This window comes from Bombina bombina, chromosome 7 (assembly GCF_027579735.1).
Source record: "Bombina bombina isolate aBomBom1 chromosome 7, aBomBom1.pri, whole genome shotgun sequence".
Lineage (NCBI taxonomy): Eukaryota > Metazoa > Chordata > Amphibia > Anura > Bombinatoridae > Bombina > Bombina bombina.
In genome coordinates, this window is record NC_069505.1 from 417091098 (window position 1) to 417110918 (window position 19821).

General features: G+C 41.9%; 1 protein-coding gene across 2 annotated transcripts in view; it reads right to left on the reverse strand.

The window, feature by feature from the left end:
* TOM1 (target of myb1 membrane trafficking protein) overlaps positions 1 to 19821 on the reverse strand; it is a 202007-nt gene that overhangs the window by 4195 nt on the left and 177991 nt on the right. For both annotated transcript variants that reach the window (XM_053721237.1, XM_053721236.1), the window contains one exon: positions 5937 to 5976. In XM_053721237.1, the coding sequence (XP_053577212.1) occupies positions 5937 to 5976 (40 nt within the window). The remainder of the gene's footprint in view (positions 1 to 5936; positions 5977 to 19821) is intronic.

Genomic DNA, 19821 nt, shown 5'->3' on the forward strand with positions numbered 1-19821 from the left:
TAGATAAGGAGAATCACATTGTAAGGCAGATAACTCGGAGACTCTACGAGCCGAGGAAATAGCTACCAAAAAAAGGACTTTCCAAGATAAAAGTTTTATATCAATGGAATGAAGAGGTTCAAACGGGACTCCTTGAAGAACCTTAAGAACCAAATTTAAGCTCCATGGTGGAGCAACAGGTTTAAAAACACAGGCTTGATTCTGACTAAAGCCTGACAAAAAGCCTGAACGTCTGGAACGTCTGCCAGACGCTTGTGTAAAAGAATAGACAGAGCAGAAATCTGTCCCTTTAAGGAACTAGCTGACAAACCTTTTTCCAAGCCTTCTTGGAGAAAAGATAATATCCTAGGAATCCTGACCTTACTCCATGAGTAGCCCTTGGATTCACACCAATAAAGATATTTACGCCATATTTTATGGTAAATTTTCCTGGTGACAGGCTTTCGTGCCTGTATTAAGGTATCAATGACTGACTCGGAGAAGCCACGCTTTGATAAAATCAAGGGTTCAATCTACATGCAGTCAGTCTCAGAGAAATTAGATTTGGATGGAGGAAAGGACCCTGAAGTAGAAGGTCCTGTCTCAGAGGCAGAGTCCATGGTGGAAAGGATGACATGTCCACTAGGTCTGCATACCAGGTCCTGCGTGGCCACGCAGGCGCTATTAAAATTACTGATGCTCTCTCCTGCTTGATCTTGGCAATCAGTCGAGGGAGCAGAGGAAACGGTGGAAACACATAAGCCAGGTTGGAAGACCAGGGCGCTGCTAGAGCATCTATCAGCGTCGCCCTGGGGTCCCTGGACCTGAATCCGTAACAAGGAAGCTTGGCGTTCTGTCGAGATGCCATGAGATCAAGTTCTGGTTTGCCCCAGCGATGAATCACTTGTGCAAACAGCTCCGGATGGAGTTCCCACTCCCCCGGATGAAAAGTCTGTCGACTTAGAAAATCCGCCTCCCAGTTCTCTACACCTGGGATATGGATAGCTGATAGATGGCAGGAGTGAAACTCCGCCCAGCGAATTATCTTTGAGACTTCTAACATCGCTTGGGAACTTCTTGTTCCCCCTTGATGGTTGATGTAAGCCACAGTCGTGATGTTGTCCGACTGAAATCTGATGTACCTCAGAGTTGCTAACTGAGGCCAAGCCTGAAGAGCATTGAATATCGCTCTCAGTTCCAGAATATTTATTGGAAGGAGAGACTCCTCCTGAGTCCACAATCCCTGAGCCTTCAGGGAGTTCCAGACTGCACCCCAGCCTAGAAGCCTGGCATCTGTTGTTACAATCGTCCAATCTGGCCTGCGAAAGGTCATACCTTTGGACAGATGGACCCGAGATACCACCAGAGCAGAGAATCCCTGGTCTCTTGGTCCAGATTCAGTTGAGGGGACAAATCTGTGTAATCCCTGTTCCACTGACTGAGCATGCATAGTTGCAGCGGTCTGAGATGTAAGCGTGCAAACGGCACTATGTCCATTGCCGCTACCATTAAGCCGATTACCTCCATACACTGAACCACCGAAGGGTGCGGAATGGAATGAAGAACCCGTCAGGAATTTAGAAGCTTTGATAACCTGGACTCCGTCAGGTAAATTTTAATTTCTACAGAATCTATCAGAGTCCCTAGAAAGGAAACTCTCGTGAGTGGGGATAGAGAACTCTTTTCCTCGTTCACTTTCCACCCATGCGACCTCAGAAATGCTAGTACTACGTCCGTATGAGACTTGGCAATTTGGAAGTTTGACGCCTGTATCAGGATGTCGTCTAAATAAGGTGCTACTGCTATGCCCTGTGGCCTTAGGACCGCTAGAAGCGACCCTAGAACCTTTGTAAAAATTCTTGCGGCTGTAGCGAATCCAAAGGGAAGAGCTACAAACTGGTAATGCCTGTCTAGAAAGGCAAACCTGAGAAACGGATGATGATCTTTGTGTATCGGAATGTGAAGGTAAGCATCCTTTAGATCCACTGTAGTCATATATTGACCCTCCTGGATCATAGGCAGGATGGTACGGATAGTTTCCATCTTGAATGATGGAACCCTGAGGAATTTGTTTAAGATCTTTAGATCCAAAATTGGTCTGAATGTTCCCTCTTTTTTGGGAACCACAAACAGATTTGAGTAAAAACCCTGTCCTTGTTCCTCGTTTGGAACTGGATGGATCACTCCCATAACTAGGAGGTCTCGTACACAGTGTAAGAATGCCTCTCTCTTTATCTGGTTTGGAGATAAATTGTGAAAGGTGAAATCTCCCTTTTGGGGGAGAAGCTTTGAAGTCCAGAAGATATCCCTGGGATATAATTTCCAACGCCCAGGGATCCTGAACATCTCTTGCCCACGCCTGGGCGAAGAGTGAAAGTCTGCCCTCCACTAGATCCGTTACCGGATAGGGGGCCGTTCCTTCATGCTGTCTTAGAGGCAGCAGCAGGTTTTTTTAGCCTGCTTACCTTTGTTCCAGGTCTGGTTTGGCTTCCAGACCGCTTTGGATTGAGCAACAGTTCCCTCTTGTCTTGCATTAGAGGAGGTTGATGCCGCACCTGCCTTGAAGTTTCGAAAGGCACGAAAATTAGACTGTTTGGCCCTGGATTTGGACCTGTCCTGAGGAAGGGCATGACCTTTTCCTCCAGTGATATCAGCAATGATCTCCTTCAAACCAGGCCCGAATAAGGTCTGCCCCTTGAAGGGAATGTTAAGCAGCTTAGATTTGGAAGTCACGTCAGCTGACCATGATTTAAGCTATAGCGCTCTGCGCGCCTGTATAGCAAAACCAGAATTCTTAGCCGTTAGTTTAGTCAAATGAACAATGGCATCAGAAACAAAAGAATTGGCTAGCTTAAGTGCCCTAAGTTTGCCAAGTATGTTATCCAATGGAGTCGCTACCTGTAAGGCCTCTTCCAGAGACTCAAACCAGAACGCCGCAGCAGCAGTGACAGGGGCAATGCCTGCAAGGGGCTGAAGGATAAAACCTTGTTGACAAAATATTTTCTTAAGGTAACCTTCTAATTTTTTGTCCATTGGATCTGAAAAAGCACAACTGTCCTCGACAGGGATAGTAGTCCGTTTTGCTAAAGTAGAAACTGCTCCCTCCACCTTAGGGACTGTCTGCCATAAGTCCCGTGTGGTGGCGTCTATAGGAATCATTTTTCTAAAAATAGGAGGTGGAGAGAACGGCACACCTGGCCTATCCCATTCCTTAGTAATAATTTCTGTAAACCTTTTAGGTATTGGAAAAACATCAGTACACACCGGCACTGCAAAGTATTTATCCAGTCTACACAATTTCTCTGGCACTGCAATTGTGTCACAGTCATTCAGAGCAGCTAAAACCTCCTTTAGTAACACGCGGAGGTGTTCAAGTTTAAATTTAAATGTAGAAACATCAGAATCAGGTACTCTGCCTGAGTCAGAAACATCACCCACAGACTGAAGTTCTCCTTCTTCAGCATATTGTAAGGCAGTATCAGACATGGTTCTTAAAGCGTCAGTATGCTCTGCATTTCGTCTAACTCCAGAGCTATCTCGCTTACCTCTAAGTTCAGGTAGTCTGGCTAATACCGCTGACAGGGTATTATCCATGACTGCCGCCATGTCTTGTAAAGTAAACGCTATAGGTGCCCTTGATGTACTTGGCGCCATTTGAGCGTGAGTCCCTTGAGCGTGAGTCAAAGGATCTGACACGTGGGGAGAGTTAGTCGGCATAACTTCCCCCTCATCAGAATCCTCTGGTGATAAATTTTGCAAAGACATAATATGATCTTTATTGCTTAAAGTGAAATCAGTACATTTGGTACACATTCTCAGAGGGGGTTCCACCATGGCTTTTAAACATAATGAACAAGGAGTTTCCCCTATGTCAGACATGTTTATACAGACTAGCAATGAGACTAGCAAGCTTGGAAAACACTTTAATTCAAGTTAACAAGCAATATAAATAAACGGTACTGTGCCTTTAAGAGAAAAACATTTTGTCAAAATTTTAAAAACAGTGAAAAAAGGCAGTTACACAAACGAAATTTTTACAGTGTATGTAATAGGCTAACAGAGCATTGCACCAACTTGCAAATGGATGATTAACCCTTTAGTTCAAAAAACGGATAAAAAAAACGACAGACGTTTTTTAACAGTCCCAGCAAAGTGCCACAGCTTTACTGTGGCTCCTACCTTCCCCAATAAACGATTTTAGGCTCTTTAGAGATGTCCTGTAGCATTCAGGGGACTCCTAAGGAAAATTGGATGCCTCAGTCTCTAATTTTAACTGCGCAATAAAGCGCTAAAATAGGCCCCTCCCACTCATATTACAACAGTGGAAAGCCTCAGGAAACTGTTTCTAGGCAAAAATAAAGCCAGCCAAGTGGAAAAAATTAGGCCCCAATAAAGTTTTATCACCAAGCATATATAAAAAACGATTAAACATGCCAGCAAACGTTTTATATAGCATATCTATAAGGGTAATACCCCTGAGAGTAAGCATGATACTAGTCGTTATTAAATCACTGTATTCAGGCTTAACTTACATTTATCAGGAATCAGCAGCATTTTCTAGCATTTCCAATCCTAGAAAAAATCATAACTGCACATACCTGATAGCAGAATAAACTGCACGCCATTCTCCCTCTGAAGTTACCTCACTCCTCAGACATGTGTGAGAACAGCAATGGATCTTAGTTACAACCTGCTAAGATCATAGAAAACTCAGGCAGATTCTTCTTCTGTCTCTGCCTGAGAAACAATAGCACAACTCCGGTACTATTTAAAATAACAAACTTTTGATTGAAGAAAATAAACTAACTATTTTTCACCACTTTCCTCTTACTACCTCCATGCGCGTTGAGAGTTGCAAGAGAATGACTGGATATGGTAGGAAGGGGAGGAGCTATATAACAGCTTTGCTGTGGGTCCTCTTGCAACTTCCTGTTGGGAATGAGAATATCCCATAAGTAATGGATGATCCGTGGACTGGATACACCTTACTAGAGAAATTATATGATAATCCCTTTTTTCTTGGTATCCTTTGTTAAAGGAGAAGCAATGCACTACTGGGAGCTAGCTGCACACATCAGATGAAACAATGACAAGAGGCATTTATGTACCCGACCAATCAGCAGCTAGCTCCTAGTAATGCATTGCTGTTCCTTTAACAAAGGATGCCAAGAGAACAAAGCAAATTTGGTAACAGAGCATACAATTTGAAACAGCTTTCCAATTTACTTCTGAAAAAAATTGTGTTTCATGTCACTAATTCCCTAAAGTGAAACGTGGAACTGCTTTTTTCTATTTCAAATTACTGATATATGTGTCCTGTTAGTGCTTAGGGGTACAGAAAAAGCCAGACCTGGTTTATAAAGTTGTTTTTTACCAGCATTACAGTCAGCCTGTAGTATCCTAAAAACACCCAGACAAAACTGCTTTTTTAAATTTATTTTTTATTTGAAAGGGATAGGAAATTCCAAATTAACCTTGCATGAATCAGATAGAGCCGGCCATTTTAAGACACTTTTATTTTCACTTCTTTTTTCACATGTGCTTCGTTCTCTTGGTATCCCTTGATTAAAAAGAATATACTCATATCCTACACTAGTGGGAGATGCTGCTGATTGGTGCCTGCACATTTGTTTCTTGTGATTGGCTAACTAGATGTGTTCATCTTGCTGCCAGTAGTGCAATACTGTTTCTTCAGCAAAGGATAACAAGAGAATGAAGCACATTTGGTAATGGAAGTAAATTGAAATGTTGTTTGAAATTGTATGTTTTATCCAAATCATGACATAAAATGCTGTGGTTTCCTGCCCCTTTAATATATTACAGTAGTAGCTCTGAGCTAAGAAGTTATCTTACTGCATTAAAGCGTCTGCATTGGAATCTAGTGAAATAAAGAATATGAATCAAGTAAAATGATACTTTAGTGAAAACATTTAGTGATAAAACCTTTAGCTCCTTACCTTCACTCGTAACGCCATCCTCCCCTTCCACCTCTTCGCCCTGTGTGTGGGAGAGACACAGACATTAGTCTGAAAGCATTTTACACGTAGTGTGAGGGTCAAGTAAAAGGATTAGCTCAGCAACCTCTCAAAATTAATTTCACGGAACAAACACTAAGATCACAAGAAAACATAACAGTTTGTCCTCTATCCCTGCTGTGCAACCAATAACCGTATTTTTTTCAGCCATTATATTTGTGCGTACAAATATTTTAGACTTTTCTCTCTAGTTAATAATATTGGAAGGATACAAAATTGTTTATATAAACAGGACCATTTGGCCCCTACAAAAACCATTATGCACCATTTTATAACACAACATTGTGCGCCAGATTACAAGTTGTGGCGTGGTGCGTTATTTTTAGGCAACTATAGCTGAAAATGGCCAGCAGGCATTAAGCTATTTTCGGAGCCAGATTTCTTCTTGTGAAAGTGCAAATTGAGACCTTAGTGTGTTGCACTTTTATAATATGAAATTTGGGTGGGAAAAGAGCCAAAATGTCGCTGGTGCAGCCATTTCCAGCATTCATTTCCGAACAAATAGTCCAAACGCACTTGCCTAGTTTATTTTGCACTCAGCCACAAAGACAATGACACAAGAAAAGTTGCTTAAAATATTTAACCAAAGTATTTTAATGCACAAAATACTTCTATAGCGCACCCTATACATTCAGTGGGAAGCAGTAGTAGTGATCAGTTAAAGGGATATGAAACCTAAGAAACTTCTCTTTAATGATTCGGATAGAATACAAAAAAATGAGACAGAAAAAAAGCATCCCCTAAACACTCAGAGGTAGAAGTCCTCAAAATACAACATATAATTATTCTCATAAAACATAACCTTCATCAGTGAAAAGTTAAAAACATAGGTAAAAACACGTTAAAAGGAAAATACTGGTGAGTCCAGGACACAGCAAAAAAATAAAAAAACAAAAAATAAAAAAAAACCAATATATAATAGCTATCGCGGGAAAAAGCACAAAAGGGGTAACTATCACCATAACAATGTGTGGCACGAAACACAAATAAGTCTCTTACATAAATCTATCTGTGACTATTAAAGGGACATTAAACACTCATTTTTTCTTTGCATAAATGTTTTGAAGATGATCTATTTATATAGCCCATGAAGTATTTTTTTTTTTAAATGTTTAGTTTTGCTTATTTTTAAATAACATTGCTCTGATTTTCAGACTCTTAACCAAGGACCAAAATTTTATGAGAATACCGTCAGCTACCTTCTCCAGCTTGCTCCTGTTTGTGTAAAGGGTCTTTTCATATGCAAAAGAAGGGGGAGTGTCTTATTTCCCACTTGCAGTGGGCTTTCCAGCTTCCTTTTCAACAGAGCTAAACTGAGAGCTTCTAAGTAACCTTGTAAACAGTTTTATACTGGATTTTTATATCAGTATCTTTGCATCTTATTCTTTTTAGTAGTGTCTATTACATGCAGTTATATGAAAATTAGTGTATACTGTCAGAAAAGGGGGGGGGGCAATCTGCTAACACTTTTGTGACACCCCACCTCAATTATTTAAAAAGGACTGGGTGTTCCCGTGCTGCTATCCCTGAAAACAGTCACAAAACTTGTTATCACAATCAAGAAAAATCAATAAACTGGGCCAAAAAGGCACTGGACTCACAAGGAAACCCTGACGCACGTTTCACATACAGCTTTATCAAAAAGCTTTTGGAGAGAAACAGAAAGAGAGAGAAATAGAAGGAAAGAGAGGAAGGGAACGTGTTATATGATACATGATAAAAATATCTCTAAGGGTTACACGACCCACTACAGTGAGGGGACATTCTCATGTGCGCAGAAGAGCTGAATCAGTAAAACATTTCTGTCCCTAGCTCTGTGCAGTCACTTTACCTTAAGGAGTTTTAAAGGAACAGATGGTTAACACTTTTTATGCTGCTTTCAAACAACATTTTATAATGTAAGTAAATATTTATCTTATAAATACGCCTAATGACCTAAAGTCAATCAAACCCGTCTGTGAAACGGATAACTAGTTGTGAGTCGCACTCCATTATTATCAATAAAGCAGCCGCACACCTCACTGACAAAACAACGCGTTTCACGGTAAAGGATATGGACATTACAAAATGTTACAGAATAAAACAAACAAAAAAAAAACTCCCTCTCTAAAACAGTAGAACATATGCAAAAAATAAACTGGAAACCAATTAAAGGAATAAAAAAAATTCAACTTTGAAATAGCGAGACGCAACCGCGAGATGAGGCAATTCTGCACACTGGGCTCAGGTGTAAAATCGTGACTACACTTCTAAAACATGCAGGAACCTCCATATCTCGCCCCTCATTCATGTTAGTGAAATTGCAGAGATGCTATTAAAGGGACACTGAAGTCAAAAGTCAATATACATGAGTCAGATAGAGCAGCAGTTTTAAGAGATTTTTCAATTTACTTCTATGACCAAATTGTTCACAATCTCTACATGCACACACTTACTGAGGCACCAGCTCCTACTGAGCATGTGCAAGAGTTCACAGAATATACACATTTGAGCCAGTGATTGGCTGATGGTTGTCACATGATACAGGGGGTCAATAAATTGAAGTAAAATTTAAAAAAATCTGTTGCTCATTTAATATCCATATGCCTTTATATTATACACTACTATATTTAAAGGGACATGAAAACCCCCCAAAACTTTTTTTTTCTTTTTTCTGTTATCAAATTTGGTTCATTCTCACGTTATTCTTTTGTTGAAGAGATATTGAGATAGTTGGTGTGCACACAGGACAAGAAAGCGTGCTGCCATCTAGTGCTCTTTCTAATGCATAACTTTCTTGCAAAACTGCTGCCATATTGTACTGCAGACACGTGCACGCTCCTGAACTTACCTGCCTGCTTTTCAAGAAAGGATACCAAATAAACAAAGAAAATTTGATAAGAGAAAATTGGAAAGTTGTTTAAAATCACATGTTCTATCTCAATCATGAAAGAAAAAAAAGTGTTGGGCTTTAGGTTCCTTTAATTCTATCCAGTGAGACAATTTTACCATGACAAAACAGATGTGAATACTTTACAGTGTAAAACAATTTGCTAGTGTACTTCTGCAGTACGTGGCTGCAATAACGGTCTTTCCGTGCGGCTAAAGACAGTAAAACCGACTAGCAAAACGCAAGAAAATATACTGAAGCGATGCTCATGCATTTCAGACATTACGAAGCCTCCCATCCATGTTCCGGGCATCTATAAATCTAACCTAAAGCTGCGCACTGCTTTTTAATAATACGTTACTGGTATCAGTAAAAGAATCAGCACGGTAAAATATTGTGCTTTCATATGGATGAGATTTTTTTTCTAGTGCAATATCCCTTTAACCCCTTAAGGACAAGACCATTTTTTTAATTCCTTACCCTTAATGACCAGGGCTATTTTTACATTTCTGCAGTGTTTGTGTTTAGCTGTAATTTTCCTCTTACGCATTTACTGTACCCACACATATTATATACCGTTTTTCTCGCCATTAAATGGACTTTCTAAAGATACCATTACTTTCATCATATCTTATAACTTACTATAAAAGCATTATAAAATGATGAAAAAATGGAAAAAAAGCTAAATTTATGCTTACCTGATAAATGTATTTCTTTCTTGACACAATGAGTCCATGGATCATCTAATTACTATTGGGAATATTACTCCTGCCCAGCAGGAGGCGGCAAAGAGCACCACAGCAAAGCTGTTAAATATCACCTCTCTTCCCTCCCACCCCAGTCATTCGACCGAAGTAAAGGAGAGAAAGGAAGCAACAAGGTGCAGAGGTGTCTGAAGTTTATAACAAACCAACAACCTGTCTATAGAACAGGGCGGGCCATGGACTCATCATGTCAAGAAATAAATACATTTATCAGGTAAGCATAAATTTTGTTTTCTTTCTAATGACACAATGAGTCCACGGATCATCTAATTACTATTGGGAATCAATACCCAAGCTAGAGTACACAGATGATAAGGGAGGGACAAGACAGGGAACCTAAACGGAAGGCACCACTGCTTGAAGAACATTTCTCCCAAAAGTGGCCTCAGCCAAGGCAAAAGTGTCAAATTTGTAGAATTTTGAAAAAGTGTGAAGAGAGAACCAAGTTGCACCCTTGCAAATCTGATCTACAGATGCTTCATTTTTGAATGCCCATGAGGAAGAAACAGCCCTTGTGGAATGAGCTGTAACCCTCTCTGGAGGCTGCTGTCCAGCAGTTTCATAGGCAAAAGGTATGATACTCTTTAGCCAAAAAGAAAGAGAAGTAGTCAAAGCTTTCTGTCCCTTACATTTTCCCGAGAAAACCACAAACAAGGCAGAAGACTGACGAAAATCCTTAGTCGCCTGTAAGAAATTTTTAGAGCACGTACCACGTCTAAATTATGCAGAAGTCGTTCCTTCTGAGAAGAAGGATTAGGACACAATGAAGGAACAACAATCTCCTGATTAATGTTCCGGTCAGAAACTATTTTAGGAAGAAAACCTAACTTTGTACGTAAAACTACCTTATCCGAATGAAAAATAAGGTAAGGTGACTCATACTGTAATGCCGAGAGCTCTGACACTACCAGCAGATGAAATAGCCACAAGAAACAAAACTTTCCAAGATAACAATTTAATATCTAAGGAATGCATAGGCTTAAACGGAGCCCCTTGAAGAACTTTAAGAACTAAATTAAGACTCCAGGGAGGAGTAACTGGTTTGAACACAGGCCTGATCCTGACCAAGGCCTGACAAAACGATTGCATGTCTGGAACGTCTGCCAGACGTCTATATAACAAAATAGACCAGGCAGATATTTGACCCTTTAGGGAGCAAGCCGATAATCCTTTCTCCAAACCCTCTTGGAGAAATGATAGAATTCTAGGAATCCTAACTCTGCTCCAAGAGTAGCCCTTGGATTCACACCAATATAGATATTGACGCCATATCTTGTGGTAAATCTTTCTAGTCACAGGTTTACGAGCCTGAATCATGGTCTCTATAACCGAATCTGAAAATCCCCACTTGGATAAAACTAAACGTTCAATCTCCAAGCAGTCAGCTTCAGAGAAACTAGATTTGGATGAAGGAAGGGGCCTTGAAGTAGAAGGTCCTTCCTCAACGGAAGTCTCCAAGGTGGAAGAGATTACATTTCCACCAGGTCTGCATACCAAATACTGCAAGGCCAAGCCGGTGCAATGAGGATCACCGACGCCCTCTCCTGCTTGATTCGAGCAATGACCCGAGGAAGAAGAGCAAACGGAGGAAATAGGTATGCCAGACTGAAATTCCAAGGTACCGCCAGGGCGTCTATCATTACCGCCTGAGGGTCCCTTGACCTCGATCCATACCTCGGAAGCTTGGCATTCTGTCGAGATGCCATGAGATCCAATTCTGGCTGACCCATTTCAGAATCGGGCTGGAAAACACTTCCGGATGGAGTTCCCCCGGGTGAAAGGTGTGTCTGCTCAGGAAGTCCGCCTCCCAGTTGTCCACTCCTGGGATGTGGATCGCTGACAGACAGCAAGAGTGGGTCTCCGCCCACCAAATTATCTTGGCTACCTCTGTCATTGCTAAGGAACTCCGTGTTCCTCCCTGATGATTGATGTAAGCCACTGAAATTATGTTGTCCGAATTGAACCTGATAAACTGGACCGAGGCCAGAAGAGCATTGAAGATCGCTCTGAGCTCCAGAATGATTATAGGCGGAACAGACTCTCTGAGCCTTTAGAAAGCCCCAGACTGCTCCCCATCCAAGAAGGCTGGCGTCTGTTGTCACAATCACCCAGGATGGTCTGCGAAAGCAGGTTCCCTGGGAGAGATGATCCCGAGACAACCACCATTGAAGAGAATCCCTTGTCTCCTGCTCCAGCTGTATTCGTGGAGACAAATCTACATAATCTCCGTTCCATTGACTGAGCATGTTTAACTGCAGAGGTCTGAGGTAGAAACGAGCGAACGGGATGATGTCCATTGCCGCCACCATCAGCCTAATTACCTCCATACACTGAGCCACTGATGGCCGAGGAGCAGACTGAAGCGCTAGGCAAGAATGAAAATCTTTGATTTCCTGACTTCTGTCAGAAAAATCTTCATTGATGGGGAATCTTTTATGGTCCCCAAGAAAGTTACCCTTGTATTTGGAACCAAGGAGTTCTTTTCCAAATTTACCTTCCATCCGTGAGATCTCAGGAAGGATAACATCTCCGTGTGGGACCTTGCTCGTTGAAAGGATGGTGCATGGACCAGGATGTCGTCCAGATAGGGCGCCACTGCAATGCCCCGTAATCGGAGCACCGCCAACAGAGATCCCAGAACATTTGAGAAAATTCTGGGAGCTGTGGCAAGACCGAAAGGAAGAGTGTTTGTCTAGGAAGGCAAACCTTAGACACTTGTGATGATCCCTGTGAATGGGAACATGCAGGTACGCGTCCTTTAAATCCACCGTTGTCATAAATTGACACTCTTGAACCAAAGGAAGAATGGAACAAATAGTTTCCATCTTGAAGGATGGAACTCTGAGGAATTTGTTTAGACTCTTGAGATCTAAAATTGGCCTGAAGGTTCCTTCCTCCTTTTTGGGAACCACGAACAGATTGGAATAAAACCCCAGACCCCGTTCCTGCATTGGAACGGGAACTATGAATCCCAGGACAGAGAAGTCCCGTACACAGTGTAAGAACGCCTCTCTTTTTGTCTGGTCTACAGATAATCTTGAAAGTAGAAACCTGCCTCTGCGAGGAAAACTTTTGAACTCTAGTTTCTATCCCTGGGACACTATGTCCACTGCCCAGGGATCCTGAACATCTCAAACCCAAGCCTGAGCGAAGAAGGAAAGCCTGCCCCTACAAGATCCGGTCCTGGATTGGGGACAGGCCGTTCATGCCGTCTTTGATTCAATAGCAGGCTTCTTGGATTGTTTTCCCTTGTTCCAAGACTGATTGAGTCTCCAGAAAGGTTTAGACTGTTCTTACTTGGAAGAGGAAGTGGAAGAATTTCCCTTGAAATTTCGAAAGGAACGAAAATTACTCTGTCGTCCCTTTTGCTTGTTTCTCTAATCCTGAGGGAGAAGGTGACCCTTTCCTCCCGTAATATCAGAGATTATTTCCGTCAAGCCTGGTCCAAACAAGGTCTTCCCTTTGTAAGGAATCGCTAAAAGTTTAGACTTAAAGGACACATCCGCAGACTAAGGTTTTAACCATAAGGCTTTGCAGGCTAGAACAGCAAAACCTGAAATCTTTGCTCCCAGTTTGATAACCTGTAGGGAAGCATTAGTAATAAAGGAATTAGCCAACTTAAGGGCTTTTATCCTATCCTGGATCTCATCAAGAAGAGTGTCTGTCCTAATAGCGTCAGACAACGCATCAAACCAATATGCCGCTGCACTAGTGACGGTAGCAATGCACACAGAAGGTTGCCATTGTAAACCTTGGTGTACATACATCTTCTTGAGTAACCCCTCTAATTTTGTGTCTATAGGATCTTTAAAGGCACAACTATCCCCTATGGGAATAGTAGTTCTCTTGGCCAGAGTGGAAACAGCTCCTTCCACCTTGGGTACTATTTGCCAAGCCTCCTTGACAGAGTCTGCTATGGGAAACATCTTTTTAAATATAGGAGATGGAGAAAAAGGGATACCCGGTCTCTCCCATTCCTTAGCAATGATCTCAGAAGCTCGGTCCAGTAGGAAGGTACCTCAAAATATTTGTTTAGCTTACTGGATTTCTTCGTATTAACTACGACCATAGTGTCGATGTTGTCCAATGTAGCTAAAACCTCCTTAAGTAACAGACGGAGGTGTTCAAGCTTAAACCTGAAGGATACAACTTCAGTATCAGCAGGAGGAATTACACTGTCAGAGTCTGAGATCTCACCCTCAGATGCTACCGAAGGATCCTCCTCCTCAGGCTTCTGGGAGGGGGCATCCGCAATAGCCATAACTGCATAAGTAACCTCACCTACTGAATGTCTACTCTTCCTCTTGCGCTTTCCCTGCAGCATGGGAAAGGCAGATAATGCATCAGAAACTGCAGAGGACATGAGAGAAGCAATGTCTTGCAACGTAACTCCAGGAGGAGTTAGAGAGGAAGTGCAGGGAACTGCATGTGTGGGCGATACAAGTTGGGACGCTTGAGGAGAAGATGCAGCATATATTGTACATTGACATTAGACTCCTGAACAGCATCCTCCTTGGAAAATGTTGGCTCAGAAAAGAGTCTATCCCTGTAATTTAAAGTTCTCCCAATACATGAGCAACAGAAAGGGATTGGTGGTTCCAAATTGGCATTAAAACACAAACAAGTGACATTTTACAAAGCCTTATGGTCCACCCTGATTCACAATGGATCAAATTGTCAAAATTTAACCTTGAATTTTTAATTAAAAATTAAAATGACAAAATCTTTACTGTCTCTTTAAATTTAAACCGTAACCTTTTTTACTTAGGCTGCAAAAGTGAAAAACTCTCTGAATGATAATAATAAAATTAACACCTCTACACCTCAGCTTCTTTGATGAGGAGCCTACCTGTTCTGCTACCCCGGAGCTTGATATTCCCACTAAGTAAATGATCCGGAACCCAGTGATCTTTATTCCAGTCCTAGAAACGTCCGCTTTTAGAGAATCAAGCGCCTCTAGCAGGACCCAGAAAAACTATTCCTCCGCACCCGGAAGAGAAGTAAAAGTGGCGCGCAATACAGTTTCCTGCCTCACATAGCTCCGCCCATCATGGGCGTTCTCAACAAAATCTCCCGGTCGGTATTTTATTGCTAAAGTTTAACCGCCGGGAGAAGTGGAACCACCATAGCCTAAATTCTCCTTAGCACCAGTGCCTGCCAAAACGGCTGTCTTTCAATCCTCTCCAGTATAGGAGAGTTTAAGTATCCCTTCAATATAAAGTGCCTTCATTTAAATTGGCTCCTTTTTCATATTTTTGTGTGTTTGAAATAAAGTGCCCACTTTTTCTGAGTGTCTCTCCTTCTCAGAAATAATAAGTCAGCACTTACATCACAAATCTGCCCAACAGCAAGGCAGCTCACCAGGTTTGAGAGGTCCTCTCCCTCTCATAGCCCTGTGGAAAGGAAAAAAAGACTGAGTAATTTTACTCAGGCTTACAGAGTTAGGGCAGCATAAGTTACATGGGAGGCGCAGTGAGAATTATGTCCCACAAGTTCCCATTGCTCTAAAGCCACCACTGCCCTACTGAAGAGACTGATGTGGACTACGACTACACCCTAGACAAAGCAGCACAATCTTGCACTACTTAAAAAATAATAAAATCTTGCTTGAAGAATCTTTTTCTAATACCTAACTTTACCACTTCCTTGCTCTAACATAGGCAAAGAGAATGACTGGGGTGAGAGGGAAAGAAGGTGATATTTAACAGCTTTGCTGTGGTGCTCTTTGCCGCCTCCTGCTCGGCAGGAGTGATACTCCCAATAGTAATTAGATGATCCGTGGACTCATCGTGTCATTAGAAAGAAAACACACTTTTTCCAACTTTGACCCCCAAAATCTGTTACACATCTACAACCACCAAAAGACACCCATGCTAAAATAGTTTCTAAAATTTTGTCCTGAGTTTAGAAATACCCAATGTTTACACGTTCTTTACTTTTTTTTGCAAGTTATAGGGCAATAAGTACAAGTAGCACTTTGCCATTTCCAAACCACTTTTTTTTCAAAATTAGCGATAGTTGCATTGGAACACTGATATCTGTCAGGAATCCCTGAATAACCCTTTACATGTATATATATATTTTTTTTTAGTAGACAACCCAAAGTATTGATCTTGGCTCATTTTGGTATATTCCATGCCACCATTTTACCACCAAATGCGATCAAATAGAAAAAATCATTAACTTTTTCACAAAATTTAGGTTTCTCACTAAAATTATTTACAAACAGCTTGTGTAAATGCTTATCTGGGATACACTTTGTTCAGAAATAGCAGACATATATGGCTTTGGCGTTGCTTTTTGGTAATTAGAAGGCCGCTAAATGCCGCTGCGCACCACACTTGTATTATGCCCAGCAGTGAAGGGGTTAATTAGGTAGCTTGTAGGGTTAATTTTAGCTTTAGTGTAGAGATCCACATCCCACCTCCTGATCCCTCCCTGATCCCTCTCCCACCCACCAACAATCGGCACCACCACTGTCCAATGCAGAGAGTGGCCCTCTCTGCATCTGTAACTCTGCATAGCTATTTCTGCAGTGCCCCACTCATGGGGCATGCAGAAATAGCGAGATTGCAGCAGAGAGAAGGACTGCAGCGACGTACAGGCAAAAGATACAGTAGATGTCAATACACAATATAAAAAGAAAATAATTTCACAAAATGCTGCCAATATAGATCAAATAAATGTACAATATAGTTAGATGACAAATGACACTTTCAATACAAACAATATTTGCCACTCAGACTATATACCTACTGTATGACTTAAGCTGACGCTTTTGGACCACATAATGTTGCGGAAAACATAATATATAGTAGGTACGCACAGATGTGAGGAAGTCACTCTTGGGCCCCAGATGATGGAGCGGTTTTTACTTTTATTTCTCAGCGATAGTAAGGAGGAGGGTTAAAGCTATTATGAACAGTATAAATGAGGAGTTTGGATATATTTTTTTTTTAAGCTTGAAGTAATGTAACGGGTAAAGATAAGTAAAGGGTATGTGTTTCGTATTACCTGAAATATAGCTTGTAATAGTCCCAATATTTATAGTGCTATATCTATCATAGTAAGACCAATAATTTATATATGAAAAAGGTATAAATAAATTTGGCCTTTGAACAATATGAATACTATAGTATTACATAATATATATAGCGTAGGTATAACATATAATATAGTCTAAGCATGAAAAATATCAGTGAAATAAATAACCCTATAGCGTTACCTATGTGGCAGCAATATGAGGCATACAACTTGTAAATAAAATCAAAATCTATGCTTACCCGATAAATTTATTTCTCTTGTGGTGTATCCAGTCCACGGGTTCATCCATTAATTGTGGGATATTCTCCTTCCCAACAGGAAGCTGCAAGAGGACACCCACAGCAGAGCTGTCTATATAGCTCCTCCCCTAACTGCCACCCCCAGTCATTCGACCGAAGACAAGCAAGAAAAAGGAGAAACTATAGGGTGCAGTGGTGACTGTAGTTTAAAAATAAAAAACACCTGCCTTAAAGTGACAGGGCGGGCCGTGGACTGGATACACCACAAGAGAAATAAATTTATTAGGTAAGCATAAATGTTGTTTTCTCTTGTAAAGGTGTATCCAGCCCACGGGTTCATCCATTACTTGTGGGATACCAATACCAAAGCTTTAGGACACAGATGAAGGGAGGGACAAGGCAGGCACTTAAACGGAAGGCACCTCTGCCTGTAAGATCTTTCTCCCAAAAATAGCCTCCGAGGAAGCAAAAGTATAAAATTTGTAGAATTTAGAAAAAGTATGAAGCGAAGACCAAGTCGCCGCCTTACAAATCTGTTCAACAGAGGCCTCATTTTTAAAAGCCCATGTGGAAGCCACCGCTCTAGTGGAATGAGCTGTAATTCTTTCAGGAGGCTGCTGGCCAGCAGTCTCATAAGCTAAATGGATTATGCTTCTCAGCCAAAAAGAAAGAGAAGTTGACGAAGCCTTTTGGCCTCTCCTCTGTCCAGAGTAGACAACAAACAAAGCAGATGTTTGACGAAAATCCTTCGTAGCTTGTAAATAAAACTTTAAAGCACAAACTACATCAAGATTGTGTAATAGACGTTCCTTCTTAGAGGAAGGATTAGGACATAATGAAGGAACAACGATCTCCTGATTGATATTCTTATTAGATACCACTTTAGGAAGAAACCCAGATTTGGTACGTAAAACTACCTTATCTGCATGGAAAATCAGATAAGGGGAATCACACTGTAAAGCAGATAACTCCGAAACTCTTCGAGCCGAGGAGATAGCTACTAAAAACAACTTTCCAAGATACAAGTTTAATATCTATGGAATGCAATTGTTCAAACGGAACCCCTTGAAGAACTTTAAGAACTAAATTTAAACTCCATGGCGGAACAACAGGTTTAAACACAGGCTTGATTCTAACCAAAGCCTGACAAAACGCCTGAACGTCTGGAACCTCAGCCAGACGTTTGTGCAAAAGAATAGACAGAGCAGAAATCTGTCCCTTTAAGGAACTAGCTGACAATCCCTTCTCCAATCCCTCTTGGAGAAAGGATAATATCCTAGGAATCCTGACTTTACTCCATGAATAACCCTTGGATTCACACCAATGAAGATATTTACACCATATCTTATGATAGATTTTCCTGGTGACAGGCTTTCGAGCCTGAATTAAAGTATCAATGACCGACTCACAGTCAGACGTAGAGAAATTAGATTTGGATGTTTGAAGGGACCTTGAAGTAGAAGGTCCTGCCTTAGCGGCAGAGTCCATGGTGGAAAGGATGACATGTCCACCAGATCTGCATACCAAGTCCTGCGTGGCCATGCAGGAGCTATCAAAATCACTGAAGCTCTCTCCTGCTTGATCTTGGCAATCAGACGAGGGAGCAGAGGAAACGGTGGAAACACATAAGCCAGGCTGAAGGATCAGGGCGCTGTTAGAGCATCTATCAGCGCTGCCTTGGGATCCCTGGACCTGGACCCGTAACAAGGAAGCTTGGCGTTCTGACGAGACGCCATGAGATCCAGTTCTGGTTTGCCCCATAGCTGAATCAACTGGGCAAATACCTCCGGATGGAGCTCCCACTCCCCCAGATGAAAAGTCTGCCGACTTAGAAAATCCGCCTCCCAGTTCTCTACTCCTGGGATATGGATAGCTGAGAGATGGCAAGAGTGAACCTCTGCCCATAGAATAATCTTTGAAACCTCCAACATTGCCAGGGGGCTCCTTGTTCCCCCCTGATGGTTGATATAGGCTACAGTCATGATGTTGTCCGACTGAAATCTGATGAACCTGACCGCAGCTAGCTGAGGCCAAGCCTGAAGAGCATTGAATATCGTTTATCGGAAGGAGGGTCTCCTCCTGAGTCCACGAACCCTGAGCCTTCAGGAAGTTCCAGACTGCACCCCAGCCCAGAAGGTTGGCATCTGTCGTCACTATAGTCCATTCTGGCCTGCAGAAATTCATTCCTCTGGACAGATGGACCCGAGATAGCCACCAGAGAAGAGAATCCCTGGTCTCTTGATCCAGATCTAGTAGAGGGGACAAATCTTTGTAATCCCCATTCCACTGATTGAGCATGCAAAGTTGCAGTGGTCTGAGATGTAGGCGGGCAAACGGAACTATGTCCATTGCCCTACCATTAAGCCGATTACTTCCATACACTGAGCCACTGACGGCCAAGAAGTGGAATGAAGAGCACAGCAGGAAGTTAGAAGTTTTGACAACCTGACCTCTGTCAGAAAAATTTTCATTTCTACTGAATCTATCAGAGTTCCTAGGAAGGAAACTCTTGTGAGAGGGTAGAGAGAACTCTTTCCTTCGTTCACCTTCCACCCGTGAGACCTCTGGAATGCCAGAACAATGTCCGTATGGGACCTGGCGATTTGAAAAGTCGACGCCTATATCAGAATGTCGTCTAGGTAAGGGGCAATTGCTATGCCCCGCGGCCTTAGAACCGCCAGAAGGGACCCTAGAACCTTTGTAAAGATTCTTGGTGCCGTGGCTAACCCGAAGGGAAGAGCCACAAACTGGTAATGCCTGTCTAGGAAGGCGAACCTGAGAAACTGATGATGATCTCTGTGTATCGGAATGTGTAGATAAGCATCCTTTAAGTCCACGGTAGTCATATATTGACCCTCCTGGATCATAGGTAGGATGGTTCGAATAGTCTC